Raw genomic sequence first — 26,066 nt, forward strand, 5'->3', positions numbered from 1 at the left:
CCCGTAACATCAACTTGTTACCAAGGCAGCCAGGAAGAAGCTGTGACGGGAGCGAACTCCTCGACGTGTAAGTGTGTTTTTCTCCTCCTCTGACATGTCTTTTTTTTTTTTTTTTTTTTTTTTTTCTTTGGTGCCATTAATGCGTTGTTGTGTCAGCCTCTTTTCGATACTGAAACGCTTTTGGTAAAGCGACGAAAGGGTTCTTTTATTTAATCAAGCTTGAAAATAGCCGCTATTTCGGCTCTTCTTCTCCGTTACGTTGTTAGCTAATGAAAAACAGCTGCCAGCGAGCAAAAACTATTCGCTTCAGCTTGCCCCGTATTACGGGGATATTAATATATTTAAATGTCATCGGTGCCGATAGTCAGCTAGTTTTCTAGTTTTCTTCCCGTTCGCCTAAACGGTCCTCTATCCATCCATCCGTCCGTCCGTGTCGTTCTAACAGTCTTCCCCGCAGTTGTCACGTCGCCTCCTCGCTCGGTTTTGACGTCGCGCACCGGCGGCCATGGTGACCGGAAACGGCTGACATCGAACCCACCGTCCCCCGCGATGGGCACCGCGTCCTCCCTGGTCAGCCCCGGCGAGGTGATCGAAGATGGATACGGCGGCGACGGCGGCGAAGCCTGCGAGATCCCCGTGGAGGTGAAGCCCAAGGCGCGGCTCCTGCGCAGCTCCTTCCGCCGGGGTCCGCGGGCCATCGGCGCCAGCTTCAAGTCCACCGGCTCGGTGGACCTCGAGTGCGCCGCCGAGTACGAGCGGCTCCGCAAGGAGTACGAGATCTTCCGCGTCAGCAAGAACAACGAGATCTCGTCCATGCAGAAGAAGGAGGCCAAGCTAGACGAGGAGAACAAGAGGCTGAGGGCCGAGCTCCAGGTGGGAGAGCCGGGCTGGAATCCGATCTGACATCGGTTCCGTTTCACACTAGGTTTACATGCGTTTGCTTTGTGCTTGGACAGGCCCTGCAGAAGACCTACCAGAAGATCCTGAGGGAAAAGGAGAGCGCGCTGGAGGCCAAGTACCAGGCGATGGAGCGGGCGGCCACCTTCGAGCACGACAGGGACAAAGTCAAGCGGCAGTTCAAGGTAGATCGCAAAAACACCCCGACAACCTCGCCGGGTCATCCGCCGGTTGGAATTACAGATCTGACAAAACTACCACCAGATTTTTAGGGAGACCAAAGAAAAGGAGATCCAGGACCTCCTGCGGGCCAAGAGGGACCTGGAGGGCAAAATGCAGCAGCTGCAGGCTCAGGGTATCCAAGTGTACGACCCCAACGACTCCGACTCCGACGACAACCAAACCACAGTCACCGGTAAAACACCTCTTGTCCCCCTTGTACTGATTCTGAAGCACCAGATCTTCTTGATGCGTATCTGCCCGACGTGCCTCCCTCAGCTGCAGGGACGCAGTGTGAGTACTGGTCGGGCGGCGTGCTGGGCAGCGAGCCCTCCATGGGGAGCATGATGCAGCTGCAGCAAACCTTCAGGGGGCCCGAGTTCGCACACAGCCTGATCGACGTGGAGGGGCCGTTCGCCAACGTGAGCCGAGGTGAGATAATCCTCCACCGGCCTGCAGAGGGAGCGGCTCCAGTCAGAGGAAGTCGACGCTTTCATTCTTTTTTTATTGTCTTTGGTGTCAGACGACTGGGACGCTGCCGTGGCCAGTCTGCTCCAGGTCTCCCCTCATGTGCCCCAGGCTCTGTGGAGCAACACGGTGCGCTGCTACCTGATCTTCACCCAGGAGACCAAAGCTGAGCTCGACATCTTCGTCAAGGTTCGTCAGCACTCCCGAAATGTTAATTTAATGTTTTTTCTAATTGAAACCTCCATTGTTGTTCTCAATGAGAACCGTCTCTTTGTTTCTTTTCCTTTTTCCCTGCAGAAACACTCCCCTGTGTTGCGGAGGATATGCGAGGGTCTCGGCCACTTCTACCTGAACGTGTTATTCCCCGAAGACAAGGTGGCCTCGTGCGCCCTGGAGCGGAAGCAGGAGATTGAGAGGAGCTCCGTTTGTGTTCTCCTCCTCAAATCCACCGTCACTAGGTGCAGCAATCAATCACCCCAACTTGCCTCAAGATTGTTTTTGCATCTGTTTTTTTTATTTTATTTATTTGTTTTCATGACTTGTTGTAGCTCTGTGGTGGAGGACTGCGAGGAGGCGTTTGTGAAGAATCCGGACGGCCGCCCGCTGGTGCTCTACCTGCGCACCGAGGAGGGTCACAGCCTGAGCGGAGCCACCAGGCAGCTGCTGGAGAGGGTCAACACTGCCGACAAGGCCGCAAAAATCAAGGTTTGCACTATTGCATCTTACAAGGACAAACAAAACTCATCTTGTCAGCATGACTGCTTGAAGTATAATGTTAAAAATGCATCTCGTGCACAATCAACCACTTCATTCGTTTGAAGAAGAAAGCAGGATTCTTGTGTGTGAAGACTTTTTACCCAGACTTATTGATCCTCATCGGTCGCCGCCTCAAACTACACTGCAGGTGGTGGATCACAGCGGCTCCGCGGAGCAAGGAGCCGAGCTGATTTTCATTCAGCTGGAGAAAATCATCAAACAGGTTTGAACCCCCCCCCGCACCACAGGTCGACTTCTGACGTCGATTGTTTCCACCTGTGACCACTTCCACCCTCCCCCTCATCTTCTGTGGTGCAGGAGCTGCTGGGTCTTGAAGGGGCCGACGTGGACGCCAGGGACTCGGGGATGGAGGACGGGCGCGAGGAGGACTCGGGGGATGTGCTGTGGGACCTGCACGACGAGCAGGAGCAGCTGGAGTCCTACCAGCAGGCCTGCAGCAGCACCACCTCCAAGTTGGGCTTCCAGAAGGTAGCGCAGAGTCTCAGGCTGCGTTCACACTGCAGGCGAATCGGATTCAAATCAGATTCCTTCTGAAATCCGAAAATGAGATTTGAGATTTGAAACTACCTCCTGAATCGTATTCCCACCGGATCTGCATGTTATCAATACTCCCTCTTAGTATATCGACCGTTTGAACGACATGATTGCGGCGCCGCCTCCTACGCCGCCTCTGCTGGTGTCTGGTGGCCCCGGATCAGGAAAGACCCTCCTTCTCTCCAAGTGGTGAGATCAATGAATCATCTGTCAGTGCCCTCCTACATGTCTTCCTGTGGAAAATGACTTTATCTCCAGTCTATCCACGCCCCCCTCAGGATCGAGCAGCAGCAGAAGCAGTCGCCCAGCACCCTCTTCCTCTTTCACTTTGTGGGACGGCCCCTCTCGGCCAGTTCAGAGCCGGTCCTCATCATCAAGAGGCTCACGGTCAAAGTAAAGACGCTTCCCTCCGAGGCTTCCCCACCTGCGCCCACGACTCCACTTCCACCTAAAAATTTTCCTCCGTCCGCCACGCAGCTGCTGCAGCACTTCTGGTCCATTTCCGGCTTGTCCATGGATCCCAGTAAGATCCTGGAGGAGTTTCCGCGCTGGCTGGAACGACTGTCGTCGCGCCACCAGGGGAACATCATCATCATCATCGACTCCATCGACCAGATACAAGTATATATATATATATAACTTTAAGATCTGGATTTTAATACATTCTTTTATTCAACTTCGTGTTGCAACTTTTCCCCAGCAAGCAGAAAGAAACATGAAGTGGCTGATCGACCCGCTGCCCGTCAACGTCAGAGTGGTGGTGTCTGTTAACGTGGAGACCTGCCCTCAGGCTTGGAGGTGAGACGCACCTGTTCCGATTATACAGTAGATGTTCCAGGAAACGATCTCTACCAGTTGCAATAATACTGCTTTCTGGTTGCCTTGCTCCAGGTTATGGCCGACCCTCCACTTGGACCCTCTGAGTCCCAGAGAGGCCCGGAGCGTCATCAGCGCAGAGTGCCAGAGCGTGGATTTCAAATTTACCAAGGACCAGGTGGGTCAGCATCCCATCTCCCTTCTTTAAAAACCTCCAGAGTCCATTAGAGGGTGCAAAGACATTTCAAATCATGTGGCAGAGGGAGTTGAAACTCAATCTAACTCAACCTAGCAACCCTGACCCTTCAACATTGTAATCTTCCTCCCATCCAGGAGAAGAAACTGGAAAGGCACTGCCGCTCCGCCTCCACCTGCAACGCGCTGTATGTCACACTGCTGGCCAGGATGGCCTTCAGGTAGCAGCCACCTTGTGCTTTTGCATCGGACTTAAATACAGTATAATATGTTCAATACTGCTGCCGCTAATCACACAGCAGCGATGACTAAAAGACTAAAAGGATTACAAGTTTTGTTTCAGCCTGAATGTGGACCAAGAAGAGCTTAATACCACTCAATAAAAATAACTTCATATTGCAAATTTGAACGCCTATGGATTAGAGCCTATCGTGAAGCTGCATGCATTTGCATTTTATTTTTTTACATCTCCCTTCAACCTGCTGTGTTCTGATTCTGTCCAGCAACGCGTCATGTGACTCCTTGGAGGAGAGCCTGGAACAGTGTCTGCAGTGCCACGACACCATGTCGCTGTACCGCCAGGCGCTCAGGATGACGCTGAGCTCGCTCGCCACCGACAGAGAGCGCCGCGCCATGACGGAGGTGGCGCCCTTCTCTCACAGCAAAGACGTTCCAATCGTTGCATCGCACGCGGATCCGTGAGGTAAACTGTAAGTGTGTTTGCATCTCCTCCAGATGCTGTGCCTGGTGTGCGCCAGCCACAACGGCGTGAGTGAATCCGAGGCGCTGGAACTCCTCCCCGACCTGGAGTTGCCGCTTCTCCTGTGTCTGCTGGAGCGTCTCAGCCGACTCTGCGTGGTGACGCTTCGCTGCGGCCTCATCAGGTTTCAGCACCTGCAGGTGAGCAGAACGGACGTTCACTAGCCGCTGATCACAACAGATGCAATGTGGTCTGAAGGGTAGCGTTGCGCTGGAAACGTCGCTATTTGGATGTGATAAATAAATGCTGCTTTTTTCTTTATCTACTTGTGATTCTTTCTGAGTCCAGCACCTATTTAATGGATGTGCGCGACTTTTTGCACTCACCGAATGCAATGCAATGCAATGCAATGCAACGCAATGCAACGCATGCAGTTCTTACAGCGTGACTCTCAACTTCAAACATTTCCTCCTCTGCGCGTGTTAATTTCTCCAGGCCTGGGAAGCCGTGAGGTTGGAGTTCCTGGACGGTGGAAGCAGCTCTGCAGTTTACAGAGAGAAACTCATCCTTTACTTCAGCCAGCAACTCAGGTGCTCAGCATTTCCCCTTCGCAGTAAAATCAAACACACACTCACACTTGAAAATCACGTCAAAATGACCTGGATCTAAAAGTGAACTAGTTGGCTGCATAGTGTTTTAAAAAAAGACCACCGGGTCTTTGTGACGTTCTCAGATCTTTTCCTCCAGGAAACTTTCTCTCCCTCCGCCCACTGATCAGGTCTTTCTTTTTACCTGTGTGCAGCCAGGACCGCGTGACTTGGCGCGTGGCCGACGAGCTGCCCTGGCTGCTGCAGCAGCAGGAGGACCGCGCCAAGCTGCAGCTCAGCCTCCTCAACCTGTTTGTCTCCCAGAACCTGTACAAGAGGTGAACCAGTTTGTCGCCGTGTCAGTTTGTCGCGGCGAGGTGGCTGAAACTCTCCTTCTCCCCCACCAGGGGTCACTTCTCCGAGCTGCTGACCTACTGGCAGTACGTGGGGAAGGACAAAAACTCCATGGCCACCGAGTACTTTGACTCCCTGAAGCTGTACGAGAAGAGCTGCGAGAGCGAGGACGGCATGACCAAACTGGCCAACCTCTACGAGACGCTGGGACGCTTCCTCAAAGACCTGGGCCTTCCCAGTCAGGTGACCTGTCTGATGTAGACTTCCCAATTCACCTCACAGAGGTGGAGAACCCACAGAGAACCCAGGCAGACACCGGGAGAACATGCAAACTTCACACAGAACCGGGAATCGAAAACCACACGTATTGTTTCATCAATTGCATCGAGAATTTTAAGAATTTAAAAGATTTTTCTACTTTTTAAGTACATTTCAAAACCTGTGCTTTCTCAAGAAAGAGTTGAATCACTCTTCTACTAAGGTGTGCTTTTTACAAACATCTACACTTTTACCAGAGTATTTGTTTTTTTTGCACAAGCACCCAAACCTTCACTGAAGCACAGAGTGTGACTGCTTGTGCCCCCCTCTGGCGCCCAGGCGGTGGCGCCCCTGCAGAGGTCCCTGGAGATCCGGGAGACGGCCCTGGACCCGGACCACCCCAGCGTGGCCCGCTCGCTGCACCAGCTGGCCGGGGTCTACGTCCAGTGGAAGAAGTACGGCAACGCCGAGCAGCTGTACAAGCAGGCGCTGGGGATCAGCGAGAACGCCTACGGGGCGGAGCACGCCAGCGTGGCGCGGGAGCTGGAGTCGCTCGCCGTGCTCTACCAGAAACAAAACAAGTAAAAGCCGCTCTCCGCCCCCCGCCCCCTCCCCCCTCGCTGCACGGTTCTGTTTCAAATGCACCTTCTTTTTTTTCATGCCTTGTTTTACATTTCCTCACGACTCAGGTACGAACAAGCGGAGAAACTGAGAAAAATGTCGGTGAAGATTCGCCAGAAGACGGCGAGGCAGAAGGGTCACATGGTAGGAGCCGTTCACACACACACACACACATCCACCTTGCACCAGTGATAACAGGTCCCGTCCCCCCCCCCCCCCCCCCCCGTGTGCTTCCCCTCAGTATGGCTTCAGCTTGCTGAGGCGGCGGGCACTGCAGCTGGAGGAGCTGACCCTGGGGAAGGACTCGGCCGACTGCGCCAAGACCCTCAACGAGCTGGGCGTCCTCTACTACCTCCAGAACAACCTGGAGTAAGAAAAGCAGCAAAACCCAAGCCCCTGACCTCAAGCAGCAGCAGCAGCGACTGAACCCGCTAACGTGTGGACCTTCCCCCCCCCAACCCCCAGCGCCGCCAGGGTCTTCCTGAGCCGCTCCCTGGAGATGCGGCAGCGCGTGCTGGGGCCGGAGCACCCGGACTGCGCCCAGTCGCTCAACAACCTGGCCGCCCTGCACACGGAGAGGAGGGACTACGAAGCGGCCGAGGACATGTACGAGAAGGCCTTGGAAATCCGCAAGAGGGCCTTGTCCCCGGACCACCCGTCGCTGGCCTACACCCTCAAACACCTGGCCATGCTCTACAAGCGCAGGGTGAGACGTGGACAAAAAAAAACAACTGATGTCGATGTGGGCAGATTTTTATTGTTTTTTCCTTCGTCTGAGCTCGCGTGTGTTTGTCGCGCAGGGGAAGCTGGAGAAGGCGGCGCCGCTGTACGAGCTGTCGCTGGAGATCAGGGAGAAAAGCTTCGGGCCCAAACACCCCAGCGTGGCCACGGCGCTGGTCAACCTGGCTGTCATCTACTGCCAGCTGGTGACAAGCCTCTTTCCCATTTTGTGGCTCTGAATGTTACTAACTAGGCTGCTTCTAACCCCAAAAATAAAACCCAACTGTGAACTGTGATTTGTGCTTGGCAGAAGAAACACGGCGATGCTCTGCCTCTGTACGAACGGGCGCTGAAGCTGTACGAGGACAGCCTGGGCCGCTCCCACCCTCGGGTCGGAGAGACCCTCAAAAACCTGGCCGTGCTCAGGTCGGGCTGCTTCGAAAAGTTGTTTGTCAATTTATATATACATATGTGTGTGTGTGTGTGTGTCTATTTATTTATTTATGTATTTTATTTATGAATTTTCCAACAGCTATGAAGAGGGTGACTTTGAGAAGGCAGCAGAGTTGTACAAGCGCGCGATGGAGATCAAGGAGGCGGAGCCGTCGCTGGTGTGTGGCAACGCCCCGTCTCGACACTCGTCCAGCGGGGACACCTTCAGCCTGCGAGTGCCGGCGCCCCCGCCACACGCCTCCAGGTGACTCGCAGGACACACTGTCACCGCCACCGCCACCGCCACTGCCAAAGAGCCAGACTGGACCGTCGGGAAGCAAATGACTCGATGGAGCACAGTGTCTTGTTGTCGGGGCTCCATCGGGACACTCTGGAAGAGAACTTTCAGCGCATGTACGTAAATCACCCAGTGATTGCTGTTTGCACACGATCTACGACGAGATCAACTTTGTGACTGTTGTGTCTTGATTTTCTAGTTCTGTAAAACCAAACAATCAGAACACGGGCTGTCCTTTTTTTTGAGAGAGGGAGAGAAAGAGAGAGAGAGAGAGAGAGAGAGAGAGAGAGAGATCGCGACGTTGGAGCCGAACAAGTAATTTTAACCATTGATTCATTTTTTTTTTAAATATACAAATATATATATTTTACATAGTCAACAACTAATTGTGAGTCTAATTCATGACTGAGGGCCCTGGTCATCACACTGTGATTTTGTGCTGTAGACGTTTTATGGTTTAAAAATGCTGACGCAGTCAAATTCAACCTGTTAGAAACTGCATTGCCTCCTCTTTCAGGATACTTTTTGAATGACTCTTGTACATACAGTATTGTGTCAACTTGTAATTCATACGATGGAGGCTATGAACGTGAAGGTTTTTTTTGGTTGTTTTTTTTAACAGAAATTTGTATTCCTTTTTAATGCCCTGAAAGATTCAACAGTGTCTTAGTGAGAAGGAAATACCTTGTGAGCAGTATTAGTCCAGCCTGATCTCATATCTTTCTTGCATCAGCTGTGGTCACATCACGAAAGCCAGAGCAGAAGATACTAAAGTGACATGACGCACAAAAGTAATTCATGCCTGTTTATCTGAAGCTTTTTAAGATGTCAGTGTTATTGGATTTGCGTTTGAAACTTGTGGAAAGTCAAACATGTCAGTCATGTTTTGTTTTTTTTTAATGAAAAAAAAAAGTCTACTTGCAGGGCTGCTTGTCGTTTCGTTTTGTCACTTACACGACTAACGTTCAAACTCAGTCAAGATGGAAAACGTGCGTGTATTTCTCTCCTCAGACTGGTATCATTGTAAAGCATGGGAGCTCTACTGTCACAATCAGTTGACATATTTCAAGGGAAATCATTTTTGGCCTTTTGGGGCGGGGGGGGGGACTAGCGTGATGTCAATGGCAAAGTCGTAACTTTGGAGTCCCCCAAAAAATGTTGTTGTGTTTTTCATCTATATTTGTGTTTGCTTCACAAAGATTTCAACTCAATTCATTGCTTTGTGTTGAATCCGTTTGCTCATTTAACTTAAGCATATTTTAAAGACGACAACAAAGAAGAAATCACTTAATTTTTCATCTCGTAAATACTTTATTCGGACACCGGAACCAGCACTGTTGTCGCAGTTGTTTTCTCAAAGCATAGTGGATGACAGAGCACAAGCACTTCCAAGCAAGGGCCAGTTCGACGCCAAACCAAACTGTGTGGGAAAAAAAACTTTGTGGTCAGTTTTTTTTAATAAAAAGCGATTCAGACTTTCATGAAGACGCCCAGCTCACATATCCAAGACCTCCTTGATCTATAAACAAACATTCGCAACATGAAGGTATTTTTTGAGTGGAATGCAGTGGGCAACAGAGTTGACAGGTTCTTCTCCTCAGCCGCTTGTTATTCATCCATTCAGCTCTCTCTGCATTTTTGACATTAGTTTGCTTTTCTTTTCTTTTTTTGAAACGAGGACAGCAACAAAATAGTCCCGGCTGGAAGGCAGCCGCACTGCATGCAGTTCCAGCCTACAACTTCTTCATCTGAGCCATCAGGTCTTGCAGGCTCTGCTCCGTGTCCTCCACCGTGTCCCCGCATGGCGCACTCTGGTTTGGGTGCACGCACACACACACACAAATAAAAACACACACATAAGTGAAGTCAAATTAGATTCTCATATTGCAATTTCGACATCAAGATTTTGATTGATTTGAATCCTGACCTCGGCTGGAATGGTGTACGCCACAGTGATGCCTTCAGGGAGATCGGGCTTGGTGCCTGTCGCAGCCTGCAACTCGGTCTCGGTCACTTCGGATACGAGTTCGATACCTGGACACGGTCATTATGTCGGTGAGGAGTGCAAATCCGATTTCAATTTGAATCCAAAGCAACTTCGACGCCATGCGGATGGCTGGATGAGTCACTTCATGCCGCTCACCCCAATCGTTGTCCTCGTGTACAACTTCCTCCTCCACCTGCACCACTTCGACCTTCGGCCGCTCTGCTTCCCTTTTCTGGACACCCAAACAAATCACCGTCAACTCTGCCCCAGCCGTCAACCCGACGTTTTTTTTTTTGTTGTTGTTTTTTTTCAAAGGAAAGTCTTCCAATGAAAAACGAGCCTGTGCAAAATGGTAAAACAAACACACCTTGTACTCATCCTGTTGCTGCCTGCAGTGGCGGTCGTTACACTGGGGATTGGCTTTCATGGTCATGGTGGGGAAGAAGTCCTGCATGGCGTTGTAGCCCAGGTAATAACTGACGGTGCCAAACTTTAAAAGGTACCTGGAGGAAGGAACACGCAAGCGTGACAATGAAGCCTCCTGTGTCTGCCGTTTCACGTCAGCACGTTCGCAGGTGTTGAACCGACATCTTACTTGAGGACGTTCTGCACCAGGATGCCTGCCACCACGCCCATCGTCGTTGGCAAGCTGGCAGCGCACACGCCCTCCCGCTTCAGGGTCCTCTCGTCAATGTTGGCTGCCACCACCAGCGGAGGAGCACACTGAGGGGGAAATGAATGAAATGCCGCATGAATACACAGCAACCATTGCTTTAGTTTCACACGGGAGTAAAACTGAAGCGACGCGGGCCTACAGCGAAACACGCCGTCTCTCCGGGGGCGATGAGCTGAATGTGTCCCGACACGGCGTTCTCACTGACGCCCGACTCCATCCAGGTCTGACCCAGTTCGTTGCAGGCCTATATATAAAGACATCAGAAGAGGAATTAGGTTCAGGACAGACTGGGAAGCGAAGCGGCAGCTCAATTCTGTCGAGTGCCCACTTTGTTGATGGCCATCCTGGCTTCAAAGTTGTCCACGCAGCTGAGGACCAGGTCCACTGGCGTGCCCTCCTCCAGCCCCCCAAACCTGAGAGGACATGAAAGCGAATGAGTTCAAAGAAGGTGAGGGAAAGGGAAGCTTGAAAAGGGGAAAGAAATGCACACCTGACGCGATCCATAAAGTGTGAAAAATTCTCCATTGTGGTGATGTTGTAGTTGTGGGTCTCAAAGGACACGTCTGGGTTGATGTTTCTGTTGGGCGCGTTGAGAAAGACGTTAGCAAAAAAAGGAAAGACATTTCTCTAGACTGCGAGGCAAAGCAGCAGAGGCTTACCTGAGCGTGAGCTCTGCTGCCTCCACCTTGCTGAGGCCCGCCTGGTGCGGCTGGAAGAACAGTCGGTTCATGTTGGCCAGCTCCACTTTGTCGTAGTCAAACAGCAGCAGCTTCGAAGGCACAGACACAACAAGACAGGGCTGGGGGTGAGCACAGGTGAACAACCTGCGGAACAGAACCGACGGATCCTCACGCCACCGACGGGGGGGGGGGAAATGAAAAACTTTTGCATTACCTTACCGATGCCACATCTGGTGAGCATTTCAGCTGTGACGCTGCCGACCCCTCCGACACCAACCACGGCAACCGTGAATGTGCGGATTTTCTGTCAAATAAAAATTTAATTTAATTTTTTTTTATTATTTATTTAATAGGAATGATTCTAATATTGCCACCCTCCATGTTGGTATAGAAAAACATTATATTTATAAAACTAAAGACAGGAATTACAGAGGTGGTTTTTACCAGTAATTATTATATCTTAATCTTATTAATATCAGCTACTGATACTCAGTAACTATCACTCATTCATAATTAACTGTTATTAGTTGTGATAATTATTACAATTACCTCATAATCATCCACGATGCCCATTCTCTTCAGCGCCATCAGGCGGCTGCAATGTAAACACAGACTGTGACTAGCTTGTTCCTCCAACGCCATATGGGATGAATGACTCACAAGGCGGAGCCCCTTCAACCCCGTTCAGACACAGACCTGTCAAAGTGGGTCAAAAATCCGCAAACAAACAACCGAGGAGGCCGCCTCACCTGTACGGGTTAGAGTCCACCACCTCGGCGCTCATCTTGTCGATTTTGGGTCTGTGCGCCTCCTGCTTGTGCGCCTCCTCCGCGGCGCACTGCCTCTGCTTGCACTTGATGAGTTCATTCTCCAGCTCTCGCACCCGCAGCTTCAGCTCCTCCACGGTCGCCATCTGGGGGGGGCGCAGGTGGCCGGTGACCGGCGTCGATACAGCAGAAACCTCGGTGGAAGAGGAGGCGATGAAGAGATGCTCTCCGCCGCCGGGATGAATCCTAGCTGGGGGGGGAAAGTACACGTCTCTCTGCGACTGAAATCAGCTGTCAGAACGTGTGCGCTCTTCAAAAAGGTCCGGGCAGAAACGGAGGCAAATATTAGAGAAAAGTCCTAAATTGTTCGTTTAGCGTTTAAGAAGGGACCAGAGTATAATAGTGTTTGTGTTTAAATATTAGAAATATTGAAAATCAGCAAGACATTCCCGTCAGATAATGTTTTTAATTCCGAATTGACGCCCCTTCCGGCTTTGAGTGCGTGCCAATGATCTGTCCGGAATAAACAAAGGAAGCGGAAATGGACTCGCAAAATAAAAGTTGGCCGAAAAAAGTTGCAGCGTCTTTGCAAATATTTAACCAGACCTTTAACTGAGCCATGGACGAAATGACAACGCCAGTGCGGCCTCAGCACAAATTCGACGTTGCGAGACTTTTGAGTTACCTGTCCGCGAACTCGATCGTGTCGAGCAACGAGACGCTCGCTGTCAGGCAGTACAGGTAGAACATAAAGTATTACTAAAATTAATTTCCTGCGCTGGATCGCAGCCAGTTAGTATTGCATAATACACCCGATCTATTTGAGACAGCTTAAACGACGCCGCTGTATATCCTTATGTCTTCGCAGCGCTGGTCAGTCGAACCCCACCTTCCTCATCCAAACCCCCTCAAAGAAGTATGTTCTCAGGAAGAAGCCCCCGGGTGAGCTGCTGCCCGGAGCTCACAAGGTAAGCTTTGCTTTCACTCACAAGTAAAATAGTTGCGTTGAAATTTGTTTTCAGAAGTTTCGTGCAGCAGTGCTATCAGAGAAAAATACATAAACAAAGGGCAAACCGCAACCCCGCGTGCTCATAAGGAGAGTGAATTGCAGGCCCTGCGCATTTAAAAAAAAAAAGAAAAAGAAAAAAAAAGGAAAAATCCCTTTAAATTTAAATAAAAGCACGGGGGATTCTCCTCCTCAATTATTATTATCAGAGTGTGCTGCTTTGGGCTCCTGTTTGAATGTTAATAGTAAACTCAGAGTTAATTAGTGAACTTCCTCAGGTGGACCGGGAGTATCGGGTGCAGAAGGCCCTGTTCTCTGCAGGCTTCCCTGTCCCTCAGCCTATCTTGCACTGCACTGATGTGGACGTCATCGGAACAGAGTTCTACCTGATGGAGCACGTGAATGTGAGCTGTAGTGTTTTTTCCTGGATGCTAGACTCTGTTTAGTTTGTATTGTGAATACCTGATTGGAGTGCTTAACTCTAATCAGTTATCTGTTTGTTTGCTTTCAATAGGTATATTGTGCAATTATAATTTTTTATTTTTTTTTACATTTTTGATCAGGGCCGTATGTTCTGGGATCTGCGTCTTCCTGAAGTCAGCGCTGCGGAGAGAGCAGCGTTTTACGTGGCTGCAGTAGAAATGCTGGCAAAACTGCACTCACTGGACCTGGCGTCGCTGGACCTGGAAGGCTATGGGAAAGGGTTGGACTACTGCAGGAGACAGGTAGGATGCAACATTTTGCATCAACAATTCCAAATATATATACATATATATATATAGATATAGATATAGATATAGATAAAAAAAAAAATTTGGGGGGGATTTATTTTTATTTTTTGCATTATTTTGAAATAAAAAGAAAAGATAAAAAAGAGTAGCTAGACGTGCGTTGTTTTCCGACCTCTTCAAGGTGTCCACCTGGGCCAGGCAGTACAACGCTTCGGCTCACAAAGACATTCCGGCCATGAACGAGCTCTCTGATTGGCTGACCAAGAACTTGCCTGCCACTGACAACGAAGTGTCACTCGTCCACGGCGACTTCCGGATTGACAATTTGGTGTTCCACCCAACAGAGGTGAATCTTTTTGGAAATAAAACTGTCTCGCAATTCTTAGCCCTGCCGTGAAACTTGGCTGAGTCGGCATTGTTTGGTTTATTTAGACACGTGTGATCGCCGTGCTGGACTGGGAGCTGTCCACCACCGGCCATCCGCTGGCAGACTTGGCCTACTTCCTCATGAATCACTACTGGCCGGGCGACCTTCAACCCGCTGCAGTCAGAAGCTTGCAAGGAATTGAAGGTAAATCAAAAATATTAGCAACAACTCTTTGAAGCTCTTTATTGAAATGACTCTAGACGTAGAGTGTCCCTTGTCTAATGTATCTTTCTTCTTTTTTACTTCTCTCCTCCCTCTCAGGTATCCCCACAGTGCAGGACCTGGTCTCCATCTACTGCGGGTGCCGGCGGATCCCGCCTGCTTTGCCCAATTTGAATTTCTACCTGGCCCTCTCCATATTTAAGATAGCTGGAATTGCTCAAGTATGCATAAAGTTCCACAACACTAAACTAATTTTTATTTTCTTACATCAAAAGCTGTAAAACTAATGTCGGAAAAAGATTTGGTCTCATCTAATTCTTGCATAAAAAGCATTGAGATGTTCAGATGCTTTTATTTTTCCACTGCTCAGGGAGTCTACGCTCGGCACTTGCTGGGAAACGCCAGCGCACCCAACGCAGCTCAGTTTGGCCAGTGTGTGGAGCCCTTGGCTAAGGTTGCCTTGCAGATTGCAAAGAGGTCGGCTGTGCACATGTGCCAAGCAGAGTTCCAAAAAGTCTCCCCAAAAAAAAAGAATACAGATGCTGATCCAAACTGAGATAAAAATGTTTGCAAGAGGAAACATGCTTGTCGAGAAGCCGGTCTGACTCGTGTCAGCTGTCAAGCTGAGGCTTTATCAGCAGTTTGTCACAGACGCCCACAGCGCTTTGTCGGGGTCATTAACATTTACGCTGCTTTTTAATATTCTGAAGGATTGTGTCAACCGTCTGCCGAAGAACGGATGGAATTTTGCTCTCCAGCTGCTTCCCTCCACTTTGTAACGTGCGCTGTGATGTGCGTCTCGCCAGGTCCGTGACGGTGGCCGCTGACGACGCTCTGTTCCGGCAGTCGGCGAAAGGACAGGCCGTCCTCCAGCGGGTCAAAGACTTCATGAGACAGCATGTGTTCCCTGCCCAGAAGGTCAGTCGCTGACGGCAGCATCAGAGCGAGCGCTTTTTGACCTGCCGACAGAGCACAGAAGCTCATTCAGACCCCATTTATTCAAGCGCGAGAACAAGAGCTCTATTGATTGACGCAAAAATAATTTGCAGAGCGAGCGCAGGAGTGTGTAACCTTTCCTTGTAGCAGCAGACAGACTGATTTGTGATTTTTTTTTGTTTTCTTTTCTTTTCCCTCTTCTTCTCCAGGAGATTTCAGAATACTACATAAAACACGCCCACTCTGCACAGAGGTGGCACACGCCCAAGATAATGGAAGACCTGAAGGTATGCAGTGATATAATTGGTTGCACTTTATCTAATTAGGTGGCTGCATATGCGTGTGTGTATATGTATGTATAAATCTTCTGGGTGGATCCTCAGTGCGACTTGACAGGTTCCAAGGTTCAAGTTTATCTGGACGCCGTCTCAACAGTGCACCGCCCGTCTGAGTCAGAGGCTCGGCACAATACTTCACTTTTAATTCTCAGATGAAGCTAAGAAGTGACTGGTGATTTCTAGGGCGGCTCCCTCTACTCGTCACTGTATCGCGGCCTTTGCCAGCTCTGTGTTTTCAATGTGGAACAGCCTCGCAAGATCCGTTTACATACAAGCTGAATGGAAACTTTTGCCGAACGGGAACACAGTGCATTCTGAAAAGGGATTTTTTTTTTTTTTTTTTTGCATCACAACGGCGCTCTTGTGTCTGGCCTCACTTCCTGTTCCAATGTGTCCAGGCGAAAGCCAGGGAGGCCGGACTGTGGAACCTGTTCCTGCCCTCAGCCAGTGGCCTCAGCCAGCTGGACTACGCATTCATCGCTGAGGAGACGGGACGCGTGGCTTTCGCCCCGGAAGTCTTTAACTGCCAGGCTCCCGGTGAAACATCCCACACGAGCGGCTCGTTCTGACTTCTAAGTCCAGCCTTGTTTGAAAGGACTGCAAAAAATAAAAAAAATAAATAATAATAATGTTGCAGCTGAATCCTGGAATGCATGGTGGAATTTGTGATTGTGTGCATGACGTTCCCCTCTCTGCTGCACCCCCCCCGCCCCCCCCACCCCCTCTCCCCAGACACCGGGAACATGGAGGTGCTCCACTTGTTTGGCAGCGAGGCGCAGAAGAAGAAATGGCTGGAGCCGCTGCTGAGGGGAGAAATTCGCTCCTGCTTCTGCATGACCGGTAACTGCTCCACCACCACATCAGTTGTTTGTTTCTTTATTTTAAATTCAAATGTTATTTCACTTTTTCTCAACTCGTGGGTCGCGACTCAAAAGTGGGTTTGGAGTTGTTTTGATCGGCTTGCAGCTTTTTTTTTCTTTTTTTTTGGAAAAGGGATTTTAAAATATCTACATTACATTACAGTACAGTACAGTATCTATCTGCACGGTAGAAAGTTGTACAGGTCGCTTGAGGAGTTGAGGGGAGAGGGATCGTTTCATTAGGCAGGCGCTTCCAGTAAGTGGCAGAGCGTGGAACGCTTCCATCCGGTGTGGGTTTTCAGTCGGGCGGAGGCGTGACGGTTACCGGCTCTGTGGAAAAGGTTTGTTTGGAATCTCTGCACGCCAGCTGCAAACGCCAGGCCGCCCCTGCCAGTCATCTCTCCAAACCCTCCCTGCTGGGAAAACAGGAGCCACATCACTGCCGCAGGGGTTCTCAGTGGGCGGGAACCTCGACGTGTGCAGCGCACGGCCGACGAAGGAGACGCGTTCCAGTTTTGGATGTTTTTAGCTTCAAATGAAACGATGTTGAATTGAAGTTCAAGCCTGAAAGAAAAGACAAAATGCCCCGGCGGGCGCCGGAGCTCGCGAGGGCGTCCGAGCTTTCCTCGCCGGAGCGAAACCGCTTGTTGTTTCTTCTCCGTCATGTGACCTTGACCTGTGGGTTCCTCTGGGTTTCCTTTTCCCAGAACCAGATGTGGCCTCCAGTGACGCAACGAACATGGAGTGCACTTTCTACGCGGACGGAGAGGACTACGTCATCAACGGCAAGAAGTGGTGGAGCAGCGGTGAGTCCTTCTCTTTCCTTCTCGGCCTGAAAAAAAAAGAAAAAAAAGAAAAGTTTGTTTTTCACTTTAGAATTTATCCGGTTTTGCGAGAGTCAGGACTCAGTAAACAAGCAACTTCAACGCTGCCAAGATCAACTGGCTTTGAATTATTATTGGAAGTCATTACAGAGAAAAAAAACCACAGGAAATATAAAAACAACTCAAGGAGGAGGTTTATTTTTTTTTTTACAGCTAATGAAGTTGTGCCTACAGAAAGCACTGAATGTTGTTGTTAGGAGCTTTTGAGTAAACTGCGCCATCAACAGTTTAAATACTGCAGAGGATTTCACTCAAAGGTCCTGCGGCTCAGGGGTTGAAACCACACTGGAGTTTCATGAGTGTGAATAATTTAACATGTCGTTATTGAGAGCGGTGATGCTGCACTCTCTTCTTTTGCTTTTGTGTCGAAAACAACTTGAAAACATGGTTCAGACTGAAAATCACCGCAGATGATGAAGGGATTTTTGAGGGTGCGGGATCCCCCTCTTCACATTCTGAGGTTCCCACAACCCACAATCTGAGCTTTGGGTGTAAAAAAAAAAAAAAAAGAAAAAAGAGAGAGAAAATCAGCTGGAACACAAAGCGCCATGATTGTGATGGGTGTTTTTGGGAGTGGGGTCAAGGTCACTTCCCAGCTGTGTCTGGTGCAAAACGGGATTGGTCTGTGCCACAGTGAGTCACACTGCCCACAGTCTGTTGTTTTAATGAAGAAGAACAAGAAAGGGACCCAGTCTGACTCGTCCTGATGGACTGTTTAAGTTTTGTCTCCGGCCAGTTTATTTGGGAACTCCAGCTCCCACTCACACAGCACAACACAACACACCAGTGCAGCGTCGGGAGGATGACTAATGGGTCGGACCGGAACGAGTTGTAAACAGATTAATTTGTTTCAGGCTCCGAGCGTTCGAGAGTCGCCGACTTGTTGATGAGGTCGAGAGGTTTTAACCGTTGGATGCTGCTCGCTGGCCCGCTCGGGGCGTAAACACACTCTGCTGCTTTCCCACTGCTAGACAATGGTTTTCACGTGTCGCTTCTCTGTGGCCTTTCCTGGCAGCCCAGACCAGAATAGACGAGACCAGAGCAGACCAGAGCGTTTACCCCTCCAGAGGTTCTTTGCCAATTTCCCACATTTAGCGCCACCACCACCACCAAGTCTCAAGGACATAAAAAAAAATGGGACGCAGCCGACATCGTGAGACTGCAAATGTGTTTTTATTGAACACAGTCAACACTATGTAGACAATACTATGCAGGATTAGCGTTACAAAGTGATCGCTGGCGAACAAATGTGTTACTTATAAAAACAGAGCCCAGGGTTCCCACTCTCTCTCTCTCTGACAATTTGAAAACTTTTCCATGAAATTTCAATGATCTTACCCCCAACTTATTAATACAGAATTTTCCGACTTATATACAATAGTTGCTTAACCATAACAGTGACTGCAGGTGAAATCCATTAGACTCATCGGTTAGGCTTCTTCTGTTCACGAGGAAAGATAAAGGAAGGGGCAGAAAATGGCCCACATCAGGGTGGAACAAACAAATTCTGCTCGTTTGTCAAATTTCATGACTTTTCCCCAAAACGTTCAGTGGTTTTTACTAAATTCCATGAAGTTTCTTTCCAGGCCTGAAAAATGGCCAAAGTTTGCAAAGTCCATGACTTTTCCAGGTCTTCCATGACGGTGGGAACCATGGCACACACACGCACATGCACACGCACAGTAAATAGTTTTTTTTTACTGCTGCTAGAAGCAAGTAGTAATTTTCAAATGGTGAAGGTGCTCGTGTCCTGGTCCCCTGATCCGGACTGCGACTGGGTCTGGGCCCGGGACCTGAGCGCCATCTCCACGGGCGCCGGGCCCTCCCCCTCCCCCGGCCCGTGCCTCCCGAGCCAGCGGCCGACCCGCTTGGCCAGCTTGAGCACGTGCGCCCTGAAGGAGGAGCCCATGAGGGCGTAGAGCAGCGGGTTGACGCAGGCGTGCGACAGCGCCAGCGCCTCCGTCACCTGCAGCGCCTGGTCCAGGCGCTTGCTGAGCCCGCAGTCCGTCACCAGGCCGTAGATGATGTCCATGGCCCGCCACAGCTTGACGGCGCTGTACGGCAGCTGCGTGAGCAGGAAGACCGCCACCACCACCAGCAGTACGCGCAGGGCGCGCCACTTGCGCCGACTCCGCGCCCAGGTGGCGCGGCCCAGCGCGCGGCCCACGTGGCCGTAGCACCAGGCCATCACCACCAGGGGGAGCAGGAACCTCAGGGTGACCTCCAGCAGCTCCAGGGCGGCCTTGGCGGGCCGGGCCATGCCGTGGGGGTAGACGGCGGTGCAGGCCAGGCCGTGTGGGGAGTGCTTGACGGTGGAGAAGAGCAGCTCGGGGAGGCCCAGGAAGGCCACGCACACCCACAGCGCCACCATCACCAGCAGCCAGCGCTTCCAGGCCCGCGGGCCGGGGCCGGGCCCCGCGGGGCCGCCGGACCGGGCCACGGCGCGGTAGCGGTCCACGCTGACGCACGCCAGCAGCAGCATGCCGCAGCTGAAGTTGGCGCTGTACAGGAAGGAGACGGCCTTGCAGGCGGCGGCGCCCAGGTGCCAGCCGTGCACGGCGTCGGCCGCCCAGAAGGGCAGTGTGAGCAGCAGCAGCAGGTCCGACGCCGCCAGGTTGAGGATGCACACGTCGGTGAGCGTGCGCAGGCGCACCCGCGAGGCGTACACGGCCACCACCAGCGCGTTGCCCGCCAGGCCCGTCGCCAGCGTCAGGGCGTAGACGACGGGCAGGAAGACGGAGGCGAAGGAGCGCACCGCCTCCTTGTTGCACACGGTGTGGAGGTGGTAGTAGTCGCTGTCGTTGAAGCCGAGCTCGTCGTCATCGTAGTAGTAGTCCACGTCTTCCATCTTTGTTTTTTTTCTTCTTTTTTTTTTTTTTTTATCTCTGGTGTGAAAAACGGAAGAAGAAACGTTTATTTAGACTCCCAGGATCAATTTTAGGAACTGTATTTTTTTTTTCATCCCAGCCTTATTCTTGCAGCCTCACACAGTTTTACACAAATCCTCGAAGGCGGCATATTTAGCCCTCTGTTCACAGCCTGCCGCAAAATAGCTAAAAATAAAACACCTCATTGGGAACTGGAGAAACTGGAACGCAGGGAAGGCAAATTAGATTTGCTTTCTGCATCAGAGGAATTTCTCCTGCATGGATTCCCTAACAGCCTTAGGCCCTGTCTGTCTGTCTGGCTGTCACATTTGGGCTTGAATGACTAGCGTGGACATACTTTTTTAAAAGGAAGAAAAACACAGCCAAAGTTGAGTAAAGCAGCTGAACGCCCGTTCACCATGTGGGTAAAAACTAAAGTTCCACAAATGGCAGGAAACTCTGCACCGTGGCAGAAGTGAGTCATCAATCTGGCCAGAGTCAACATCAAGATGCTCTCCTGGAACTACACGGGGTTATTGGAGGGGTGGGACTTCCATCAGAGGGGAGACGTCTCATGGCGACAGCCCGTAAATCTTTTAACTGCGTCAACACGACCGCGGTGACTCGGCGATCAAGTCACGAGAACCCGCAGCTGAACTTCAATCTGATGTCTCCCGCACGCACGCAACGCACGCAACGCACGCAACCAAGATGTGCAGGAATCTGTGGAGCCCATCAGCAGCAGCAGCAGCAGCAGCAGCAGCAGCAGCAGGAGTGAGATAACGCAGGACAGAACTCAGTCCCTGGACTCGGAACGGAATATTTGGTCTCTTAGCGCGATGTTGACCGACATCAACGTTGTGGAAGACGTCCAAACATATTTTTCATATTTTTCTTTGCGTACACGTAATGAGTGATTTGGTCGGTGCTGAGAGAGGCCAGGTGCCTCAAACAGATGTTCACAAATATGTCCAGCATTCACAGCTGCACGTCGCGTGTCAGGCTGACACAATGTTGACACCTAATTTAGTGAAGGTGGTTGTTTTGCTAAATTGGGTGGGTGGGGGGGGTTGACAATTTGTTTTTGTCCTCCATCGTCTTCGAAGCATCAAAGTCACAATGAAATCAGAGACGTCAAAGGAAATGCTGCTAGAACTCGTAGTGTTACTGGGAAAGCTGCAGAGGCCCTGGTGTTTCCACTGTGAGCACTAAAAACATCGGCAAGATGTTTCAATAAGAAGAAACGGGGTAAACTAAAGTTGCTGAGAAGATTCTCCTTCGTCCCCACTTCAATGACAATGTCAAAAGGACCTGTGGACCACGATGGTCGAAGGTCTTGCCGGCGACGTTGAGCTCATGCATATTTATTCCCTGAGCTTGGGTAGCAGGAAAGAAGGTAACCCAGCTGTATGTTTTGATAAAGCCATAAAATATCAGTTGGAGGACTTTGACTGGCAAAGTGACGTGTTCAAGAAACCTTCGGCTGCTGGGAAAAGCAAAAAGAGCGGGGCGAGTTCTCGCCTTCCGTCTGGTGTCGTCAGTGCTATAGTATCACAGCACAGCATGGTAAATTGTCTTACGGCTCATAGCAGTCAGGATAATGTGGCTACACTGTCAGTCTGCCGATCACATTCCAGCAACTCATTCAGGAGAAAAGCAAAGAGCAGAGAGAAAATGTTTCCTTACCGTCTCTCCGTCCGAGTCTTCCCGTGGTTTTTCTGAAGGATGGTGATTGAATTTGATCACTCCAGCGGTGAGCGTACGTGTGTGTGTGCCCTGAGTGTGCGTGTGTGTGCGCACGTCTCAAGAGTTGAACTGCAGCCACCATAGGACCGGCCCGGCCCGGCCCGCCTCCTCTCCTCCCCTCTACTGCTCACACACTCCCCCACCACGCAGCTCTGCCCACATGCGTGTGTGTGTGTGTGTGTGTGTGTGAGAGTCACTGATCTTTTTTGTTACAACAACAACACGGAAGCTCCAGTTGTGTGTTTTCACGATCAGATATGGTTGATGTTATTGTTTGATTCCAGCTGGGAAAGGGTGTGTCCAAACTTTGGACACACCCTTTTCTTTTATTCTCATGGCTGTTGAGTGTTGACATTGCAGTTTGTCACTGAAGTCCTCAAAATTACATAAGAACACTCGTGGAATTGTGTAGGAAACAAAAGTGTAAAGTAACTCAAACACATTTTATATTGAAATTCTTTAATGAAAACCTGCTTTTCTTTGCTGCATAATTGCATACAGCTTGCTCATGTGTTTGATGTCTTCAGTGTCTATCTGCAGTGTAGAAAGTTGTAAAGATTAAAGAGAAATTTGCATGAGAAGGTGCGTCCAAAATTTTGACTGGTGGTGTATACATGGGTGCGAAAGAAGGGGGGGGGGAAAGAAGATCCAAGACAACTGCCGTCCCAGTCGCACGGTTCCCTCTGCGTTCTGCTGTCCCTGAAATTACAGTTGAGTCGGTCGCGCAATTGTTTGTATTTCCAACGTGCAATTCAAACGGGCGCTTTTAAATCCTCTCATTTTTCCCCTTCTCACTTCTCGTCCTCCACTCTCGCTGGCTCTTTTTCAAAAGATCCACAATTTAACGCAGCAAAAATAAAATCATTAAGAATACCATCCACGGGGCCACGGAGGCCAAGCAGGGTTATTTTCATTCCGGGCGTGTGTGGACACGACTTGTTGTTCAAAGGAGAAGCCGAGCGGCCGTCCGAGGCAGGAAGTCTCTCTCCTCCTCTGACAAAAGTGTTTTTTGGGGTGAAGTTCTCCTGCCGACTCCAAGCCTGGCAGCTGAGAGACGGTGGTAAACACCGGCATCACGCGCTGGAGACTGATGATGATGATGATGATGATGTCGTCCAGTCTTCCTTCTGCCGTCTGGCTTGCACATGGTGCTCGGGGGGACAGTCTGAGCTCCGGCGGGAACAAACAGGAAAGCCGAGGATTTCTGCATCGGTGCCATCACTGTTTTCTCAGCCAGTGGCGTCGCCTTTGAAGGGGTCCTTTTAAATACGGTGCAAAGTCCACTCCACCTTTCCTTTGAAACAGATGTCGCCCTCCCTTACGTTCCTCCTTGTGGTAGAGGTCTGGAAACGGACCCTTTGTGATGTCAGAAAGGGCCCTCAACGCCTGGATGTTCCTCCACAGGCACGGCGGCCTCGTTTTCGTTGTGGTTGAAACGCGCGGAGGGGTTGGACGAAGCCTCAGTTTTTGCAGGGACTGAAAATGATTTTCAGTTTTGCTGTGGGAGGCTGTAAACAGAAGGCTAAATATGCTGTTTTTGGAGATCTATAGATTTTTTTTTTTAATTAATTAATCAGGCAAAGCTGGAGAGTCCTGGATGAAAATGTGTGTGATTAGACCAGGTATGGGAAAACCACATCCTGGGGGCCATATGTGGCCCCGTTAGGCTTTTTAATGCGGCCCGCCGAACTTGAAGAAATTATATTAATAGTAAATTAGTAATTAAACAGCCGTTTAATCCAATGTTTTGACAGTCATTTCAATAAAGAGCTTCAAAGACAGAATATTTTTTTGTAATGCTTGGTTCATTTTAAATTGACATTTAAACACATGTTTTTTTTTTAACTTTACTTTACAATACCATGAAGACGACATACCCACCCCTTCAATGTAGTTCCAGAATGGACGGTGCTGCCCCCTTGTGGGCGGGTGTGCTCAGCTGTAGCGGAAGCATTAAATCGTGTGCAGCTTCCTAGTTTGCTTGTTTTTTTGTCAGCATCTGGAACCAACTCACCTCGTGGCTGTTTCAGCAAGACGTGTCTGCACTGGCAGTCTGTCACTTACCATCACAGACATTTCAGCCGTGTTTTTTTCCTTCCCAGGTTCTTCAGATTGGACCTGGTTAAACAAACAAACGAAATGCAGGAGTCAATTATTTCAAACGAGAAAAGCAACTTCAAGTCGTGAATTTACACAAACTGATGAATGCCTTGGTGTGTCACCCCCCCCCCCCCCCCCCCCCTCACAGGTGCTGGTAACCCACAGTGCAAAGTGGCCATAGTGATGTGCAGGGGCGTTTCTCAGAGCGCCAACAGCAGGTGAGCGGAATGTCTGGACCTCATTCTACTGTAGAATGTGCCGGTTACTGACTATGTGATATGTGTTACACTACTTTTACATTTTAAAATGTGTTTTTTGTAACAGAAAACAGTTCCGTTAAAGACCATGGGATACTTGGAAAACAAAAAAACTGCACAAAAAAATAGACATTTATAGCTGATACCGATGATGATGATGTGATTCTTCGGGTAGTTTTGATTTTTACATGCTACTTTTAAACTTTCCTACTAGGTTAAGGTTGATTGTCTCATACGTCTCTGTGCCACACGGTTATAAGTCAACGAACTTTGGTTGGGAGACAAACTTATTGCACACTAATAATAACTTCCTGTTCATGTGGGGGGGGGGATTGGGAATTCAAACTGATGGCCACCACGCCCATGAGCCGTGCAATCACGCTTGGTTTGCAAAGAAAGCTGAACACAAACACTGCGTTTTTCAAAGAAGCATGATGGAGAAAAAAAAAACACACACACACATTCTCCCAAACTTGTACCTGATTTAAAAACTACATTCTAAACTTCACAGGCACGTCAAGCACAGCATGATCCTGGTGCCGATGGACACACCTGGTGTGAAGCGGGTCCGGCCGCTCACCGTGTTTGGCCAGGACGGTAACATCTCGTCTTGTCGTCTTATTTCGATCGCTGTCACTCTTTTAAATATCACCTCACCAGAGTGCCAACTGCGAACCGTACCCTGTTTTTAGATGCAATCCACGGCGGCCATTTTGAAGTGCACTTTGAGAACGTGCGCGTGCACGTCTCCAACATGATTCTGGGTGAGAGACACTTTGCGCAAACACACCTCTGCGTTCGCTGCCCTCATTGTTTGCCAATAAAGTAACACATTAAGCCACGCGATCGTTACGCGTTCAACCACTTCCTGTGGGTCACTGAGTGGGGCAGAAGTCAGTCAGTCCTCGTTGTCGACTCTCTCCAGGTGAGGGACGCGGCTTTGAGATCGCCCAGGGCCGCCTGGGCCCGGGCAGGCTGCACCACTGCATGCGGGCCGTGGGCCTGGCGGAGCAGGCCCTGGAACTGCTCTGCCAGCGGGCCGCCAGCCGACGCACCTTCGGGAAGAAACTCTACGAACACGTGAGTTGCATCATGGGATTGAATTTAATCGATTGATTGAATTTCCTTTATTGTCGTCATACATGGTGCGTGGCGAAATTGTAGCCGCATCCTCTTTAAAGTGCATACACATTTAAAACAACATAAAATCATGAAAGCGAAAATTGCAGCAGCCTCCTGTAAAAAGTGCGGACTCAATAAAAACAGTCGTCGAACTCGACTCAGTGGCGACGTCTGGCGGCCCGAGCGGTGAATCACACCCGGCTTCCTTCCTTCGTGCAGGAGGTGGTGGCCCACTGGATCGCAGAGTGCCGCCTGATGATCGAGCAGACCCGCCTGCTCACCCTGCACGCGGCGCATGCCATGGACGCCCGAGGCAGCCGGGCTGCGCGCAAACAGGTGAGCAAATTACGTGATTTTTTTGTTTGTTGTCGTTCCTATTATGACGTGGTTCACCAAAACACTCCATCTGCTGCTGCTGCTCAGACACCTTGTACGGTAAAAAAAAATAATAATGTGGCACACAAGTTAAGAGCCTTTGCTTTGCTTTTTTTCCCTTCCTGTCGTCATCGCTCAGATTGCACTGATCAAAGTAGCAGCAGCCAGGATGGCCTGCAAGGTGGCGGACTGCGCCATGCAGGTGTACGGCGCCGCAGGCATGTCCGGGGACTTCCCGCTGGCCCAGATGTAAGGACCTCGACGCAATT

General features: G+C 50.1%; 3 protein-coding genes across 3 annotated transcripts in view; 1 reads left to right on the forward strand and 2 right to left on the reverse strand.

The window, feature by feature from the left end:
• The window catches only part of nphp3 (nephronophthisis 3), a 26,905-nt gene continuing 839 nt past the window's right edge, over window positions 1–26,066 (forward strand). The window contains exons 1-46 of the mRNA XM_076047349.1: window positions 1–67; window positions 446–873; window positions 957–1,082; window positions 1,162–1,312; window positions 1,396–1,548; window positions 1,640–1,773; window positions 1,882–2,042; window positions 2,133–2,289; window positions 2,489–2,563; window positions 2,659–2,829; window positions 2,981–3,084; window positions 3,174–3,288; window positions 3,373–3,516; window positions 3,596–3,693; window positions 3,787–3,889; window positions 4,045–4,127; window positions 4,410–4,548; window positions 4,642–4,806; window positions 5,102–5,196; window positions 5,409–5,531; window positions 5,601–5,790; window positions 6,145–6,386; window positions 6,495–6,570; window positions 6,668–6,795; window positions 6,892–7,132; window positions 7,227–7,352; window positions 7,457–7,572; window positions 7,679–7,843; window positions 12,855–12,954; window positions 13,271–13,396; window positions 13,556–13,717; window positions 13,905–14,069; window positions 14,156–14,294; window positions 14,412–14,533; window positions 14,683–14,789; window positions 15,119–15,230; window positions 15,458–15,535; window positions 15,985–16,123; window positions 16,319–16,426; window positions 17,154–17,252; window positions 24,192–24,261; window positions 24,812–24,897; window positions 24,993–25,064; window positions 25,226–25,380; window positions 25,642–25,758; window positions 25,937–26,046. Of these exons, the coding sequence (XP_075903464.1) occupies window positions 550–873; window positions 957–1,082; window positions 1,162–1,312; window positions 1,396–1,548; window positions 1,640–1,773; window positions 1,882–2,042; window positions 2,133–2,289; window positions 2,489–2,563; window positions 2,659–2,829; window positions 2,981–3,084; window positions 3,174–3,288; window positions 3,373–3,516; window positions 3,596–3,693; window positions 3,787–3,889; window positions 4,045–4,127; window positions 4,410–4,548; window positions 4,642–4,806; window positions 5,102–5,196; window positions 5,409–5,531; window positions 5,601–5,790; window positions 6,145–6,386; window positions 6,495–6,570; window positions 6,668–6,795; window positions 6,892–7,132; window positions 7,227–7,352; window positions 7,457–7,572; window positions 7,679–7,843; window positions 12,855–12,954; window positions 13,271–13,396; window positions 13,556–13,717; window positions 13,905–14,069; window positions 14,156–14,294; window positions 14,412–14,533; window positions 14,683–14,789; window positions 15,119–15,230; window positions 15,458–15,535; window positions 15,985–16,123; window positions 16,319–16,426; window positions 17,154–17,252; window positions 24,192–24,261; window positions 24,812–24,897; window positions 24,993–25,064; window positions 25,226–25,380; window positions 25,642–25,758; window positions 25,937–26,046 (5,972 nt within the window). The 5' untranslated portion in view covers window positions 1–67; window positions 446–549. The remainder of the gene's footprint in view (window positions 68–445; window positions 874–956; window positions 1,083–1,161; window positions 1,313–1,395; window positions 1,549–1,639; window positions 1,774–1,881; window positions 2,043–2,132; window positions 2,290–2,488; window positions 2,564–2,658; window positions 2,830–2,980; window positions 3,085–3,173; window positions 3,289–3,372; window positions 3,517–3,595; window positions 3,694–3,786; window positions 3,890–4,044; window positions 4,128–4,409; window positions 4,549–4,641; window positions 4,807–5,101; window positions 5,197–5,408; window positions 5,532–5,600; window positions 5,791–6,144; window positions 6,387–6,494; window positions 6,571–6,667; window positions 6,796–6,891; window positions 7,133–7,226; window positions 7,353–7,456; window positions 7,573–7,678; window positions 7,844–12,854; window positions 12,955–13,270; window positions 13,397–13,555; window positions 13,718–13,904; window positions 14,070–14,155; window positions 14,295–14,411; window positions 14,534–14,682; window positions 14,790–15,118; window positions 15,231–15,457; window positions 15,536–15,984; window positions 16,124–16,318; window positions 16,427–17,153; window positions 17,253–24,191; window positions 24,262–24,811; window positions 24,898–24,992; window positions 25,065–25,225; window positions 25,381–25,641; window positions 25,759–25,936; window positions 26,047–26,066) is intronic.
• On the reverse strand, window positions 9,168–12,403 carry uba5 (ubiquitin-like modifier activating enzyme 5). Its single transcript, XM_076047346.1, has 12 exons — window positions 11,969–12,403; window positions 11,769–11,814; window positions 11,434–11,523; window positions 11,199–11,308; window positions 11,030–11,116; window positions 10,868–10,952; window positions 10,679–10,783; window positions 10,459–10,586; window positions 10,231–10,366; window positions 10,020–10,095; window positions 9,804–9,910; window positions 9,168–9,687 (listed from the first exon to the last, which is right to left on the reverse strand). The coding sequence occupies exons 1-12, from the start codon at window positions 12,130–12,132 to the stop codon at window positions 9,610–9,612; spliced, it is 1,212 nt and encodes a 403-aa protein (XP_075903461.1). The 5' UTR covers window positions 12,133–12,403; the 3' UTR covers window positions 9,168–9,609.
• On the reverse strand, window positions 17,952–22,108 carry ackr4b (atypical chemokine receptor 4b). Its single transcript, XM_076047347.1, has 2 exons — window positions 21,884–22,108; window positions 17,952–20,215 (listed from the first exon to the last, which is right to left on the reverse strand). Exon 2 carries the CDS (start codon window positions 20,176–20,178, stop codon window positions 19,057–19,059), a length of 1,122 nt encoding a protein of 373 aa, XP_075903462.1. The 5' UTR covers window positions 20,179–20,215; window positions 21,884–22,108; the 3' UTR covers window positions 17,952–19,056.

This window comes from Nelusetta ayraudi, unplaced genomic scaffold (assembly GCF_046127955.1).
Source record: "Nelusetta ayraudi isolate G7.1 ecotype Tasmania unplaced genomic scaffold, CSIRO-AGI_Nayr_v1 ptg000094l, whole genome shotgun sequence".
Classification (NCBI taxonomy): domain Eukaryota; kingdom Metazoa; phylum Chordata; class Actinopteri; order Tetraodontiformes; family Monacanthidae; genus Nelusetta; species Nelusetta ayraudi.

What these genes read in the sequence shown, in the direction of transcription:
- uba5 (XM_076047346.1), bottom strand. Translation starts at nt 12,132, where the DNA reads ATGGCGACCGTGGAGGAGCTGAAGCTGCGGGTGCGAGAGCTGGAGAAT. An exon ending in GCATCGTGGATGATTATGAG is followed by an intron (nt 11,524 to 11,768) that starts GTAATTGTAATA and finishes TTTATTTGACAG; the next exon opens with AAAATCCGCACATTCACGGT. An exon ending in ACACGAGGACAACGATTGGG is followed by an intron (nt 9,911 to 10,019) that starts GTGAGCGGCATG and finishes GACCGTGTCCAG; the next exon opens with GTATCGAACTCGTATCCGAA.
- ackr4b (XM_076047347.1), bottom strand. Translation starts at nt 20,178, where the DNA reads ATGGAAGACGTGGACTACTACTACGATGACGACGAGCTCGGCTTCAAC.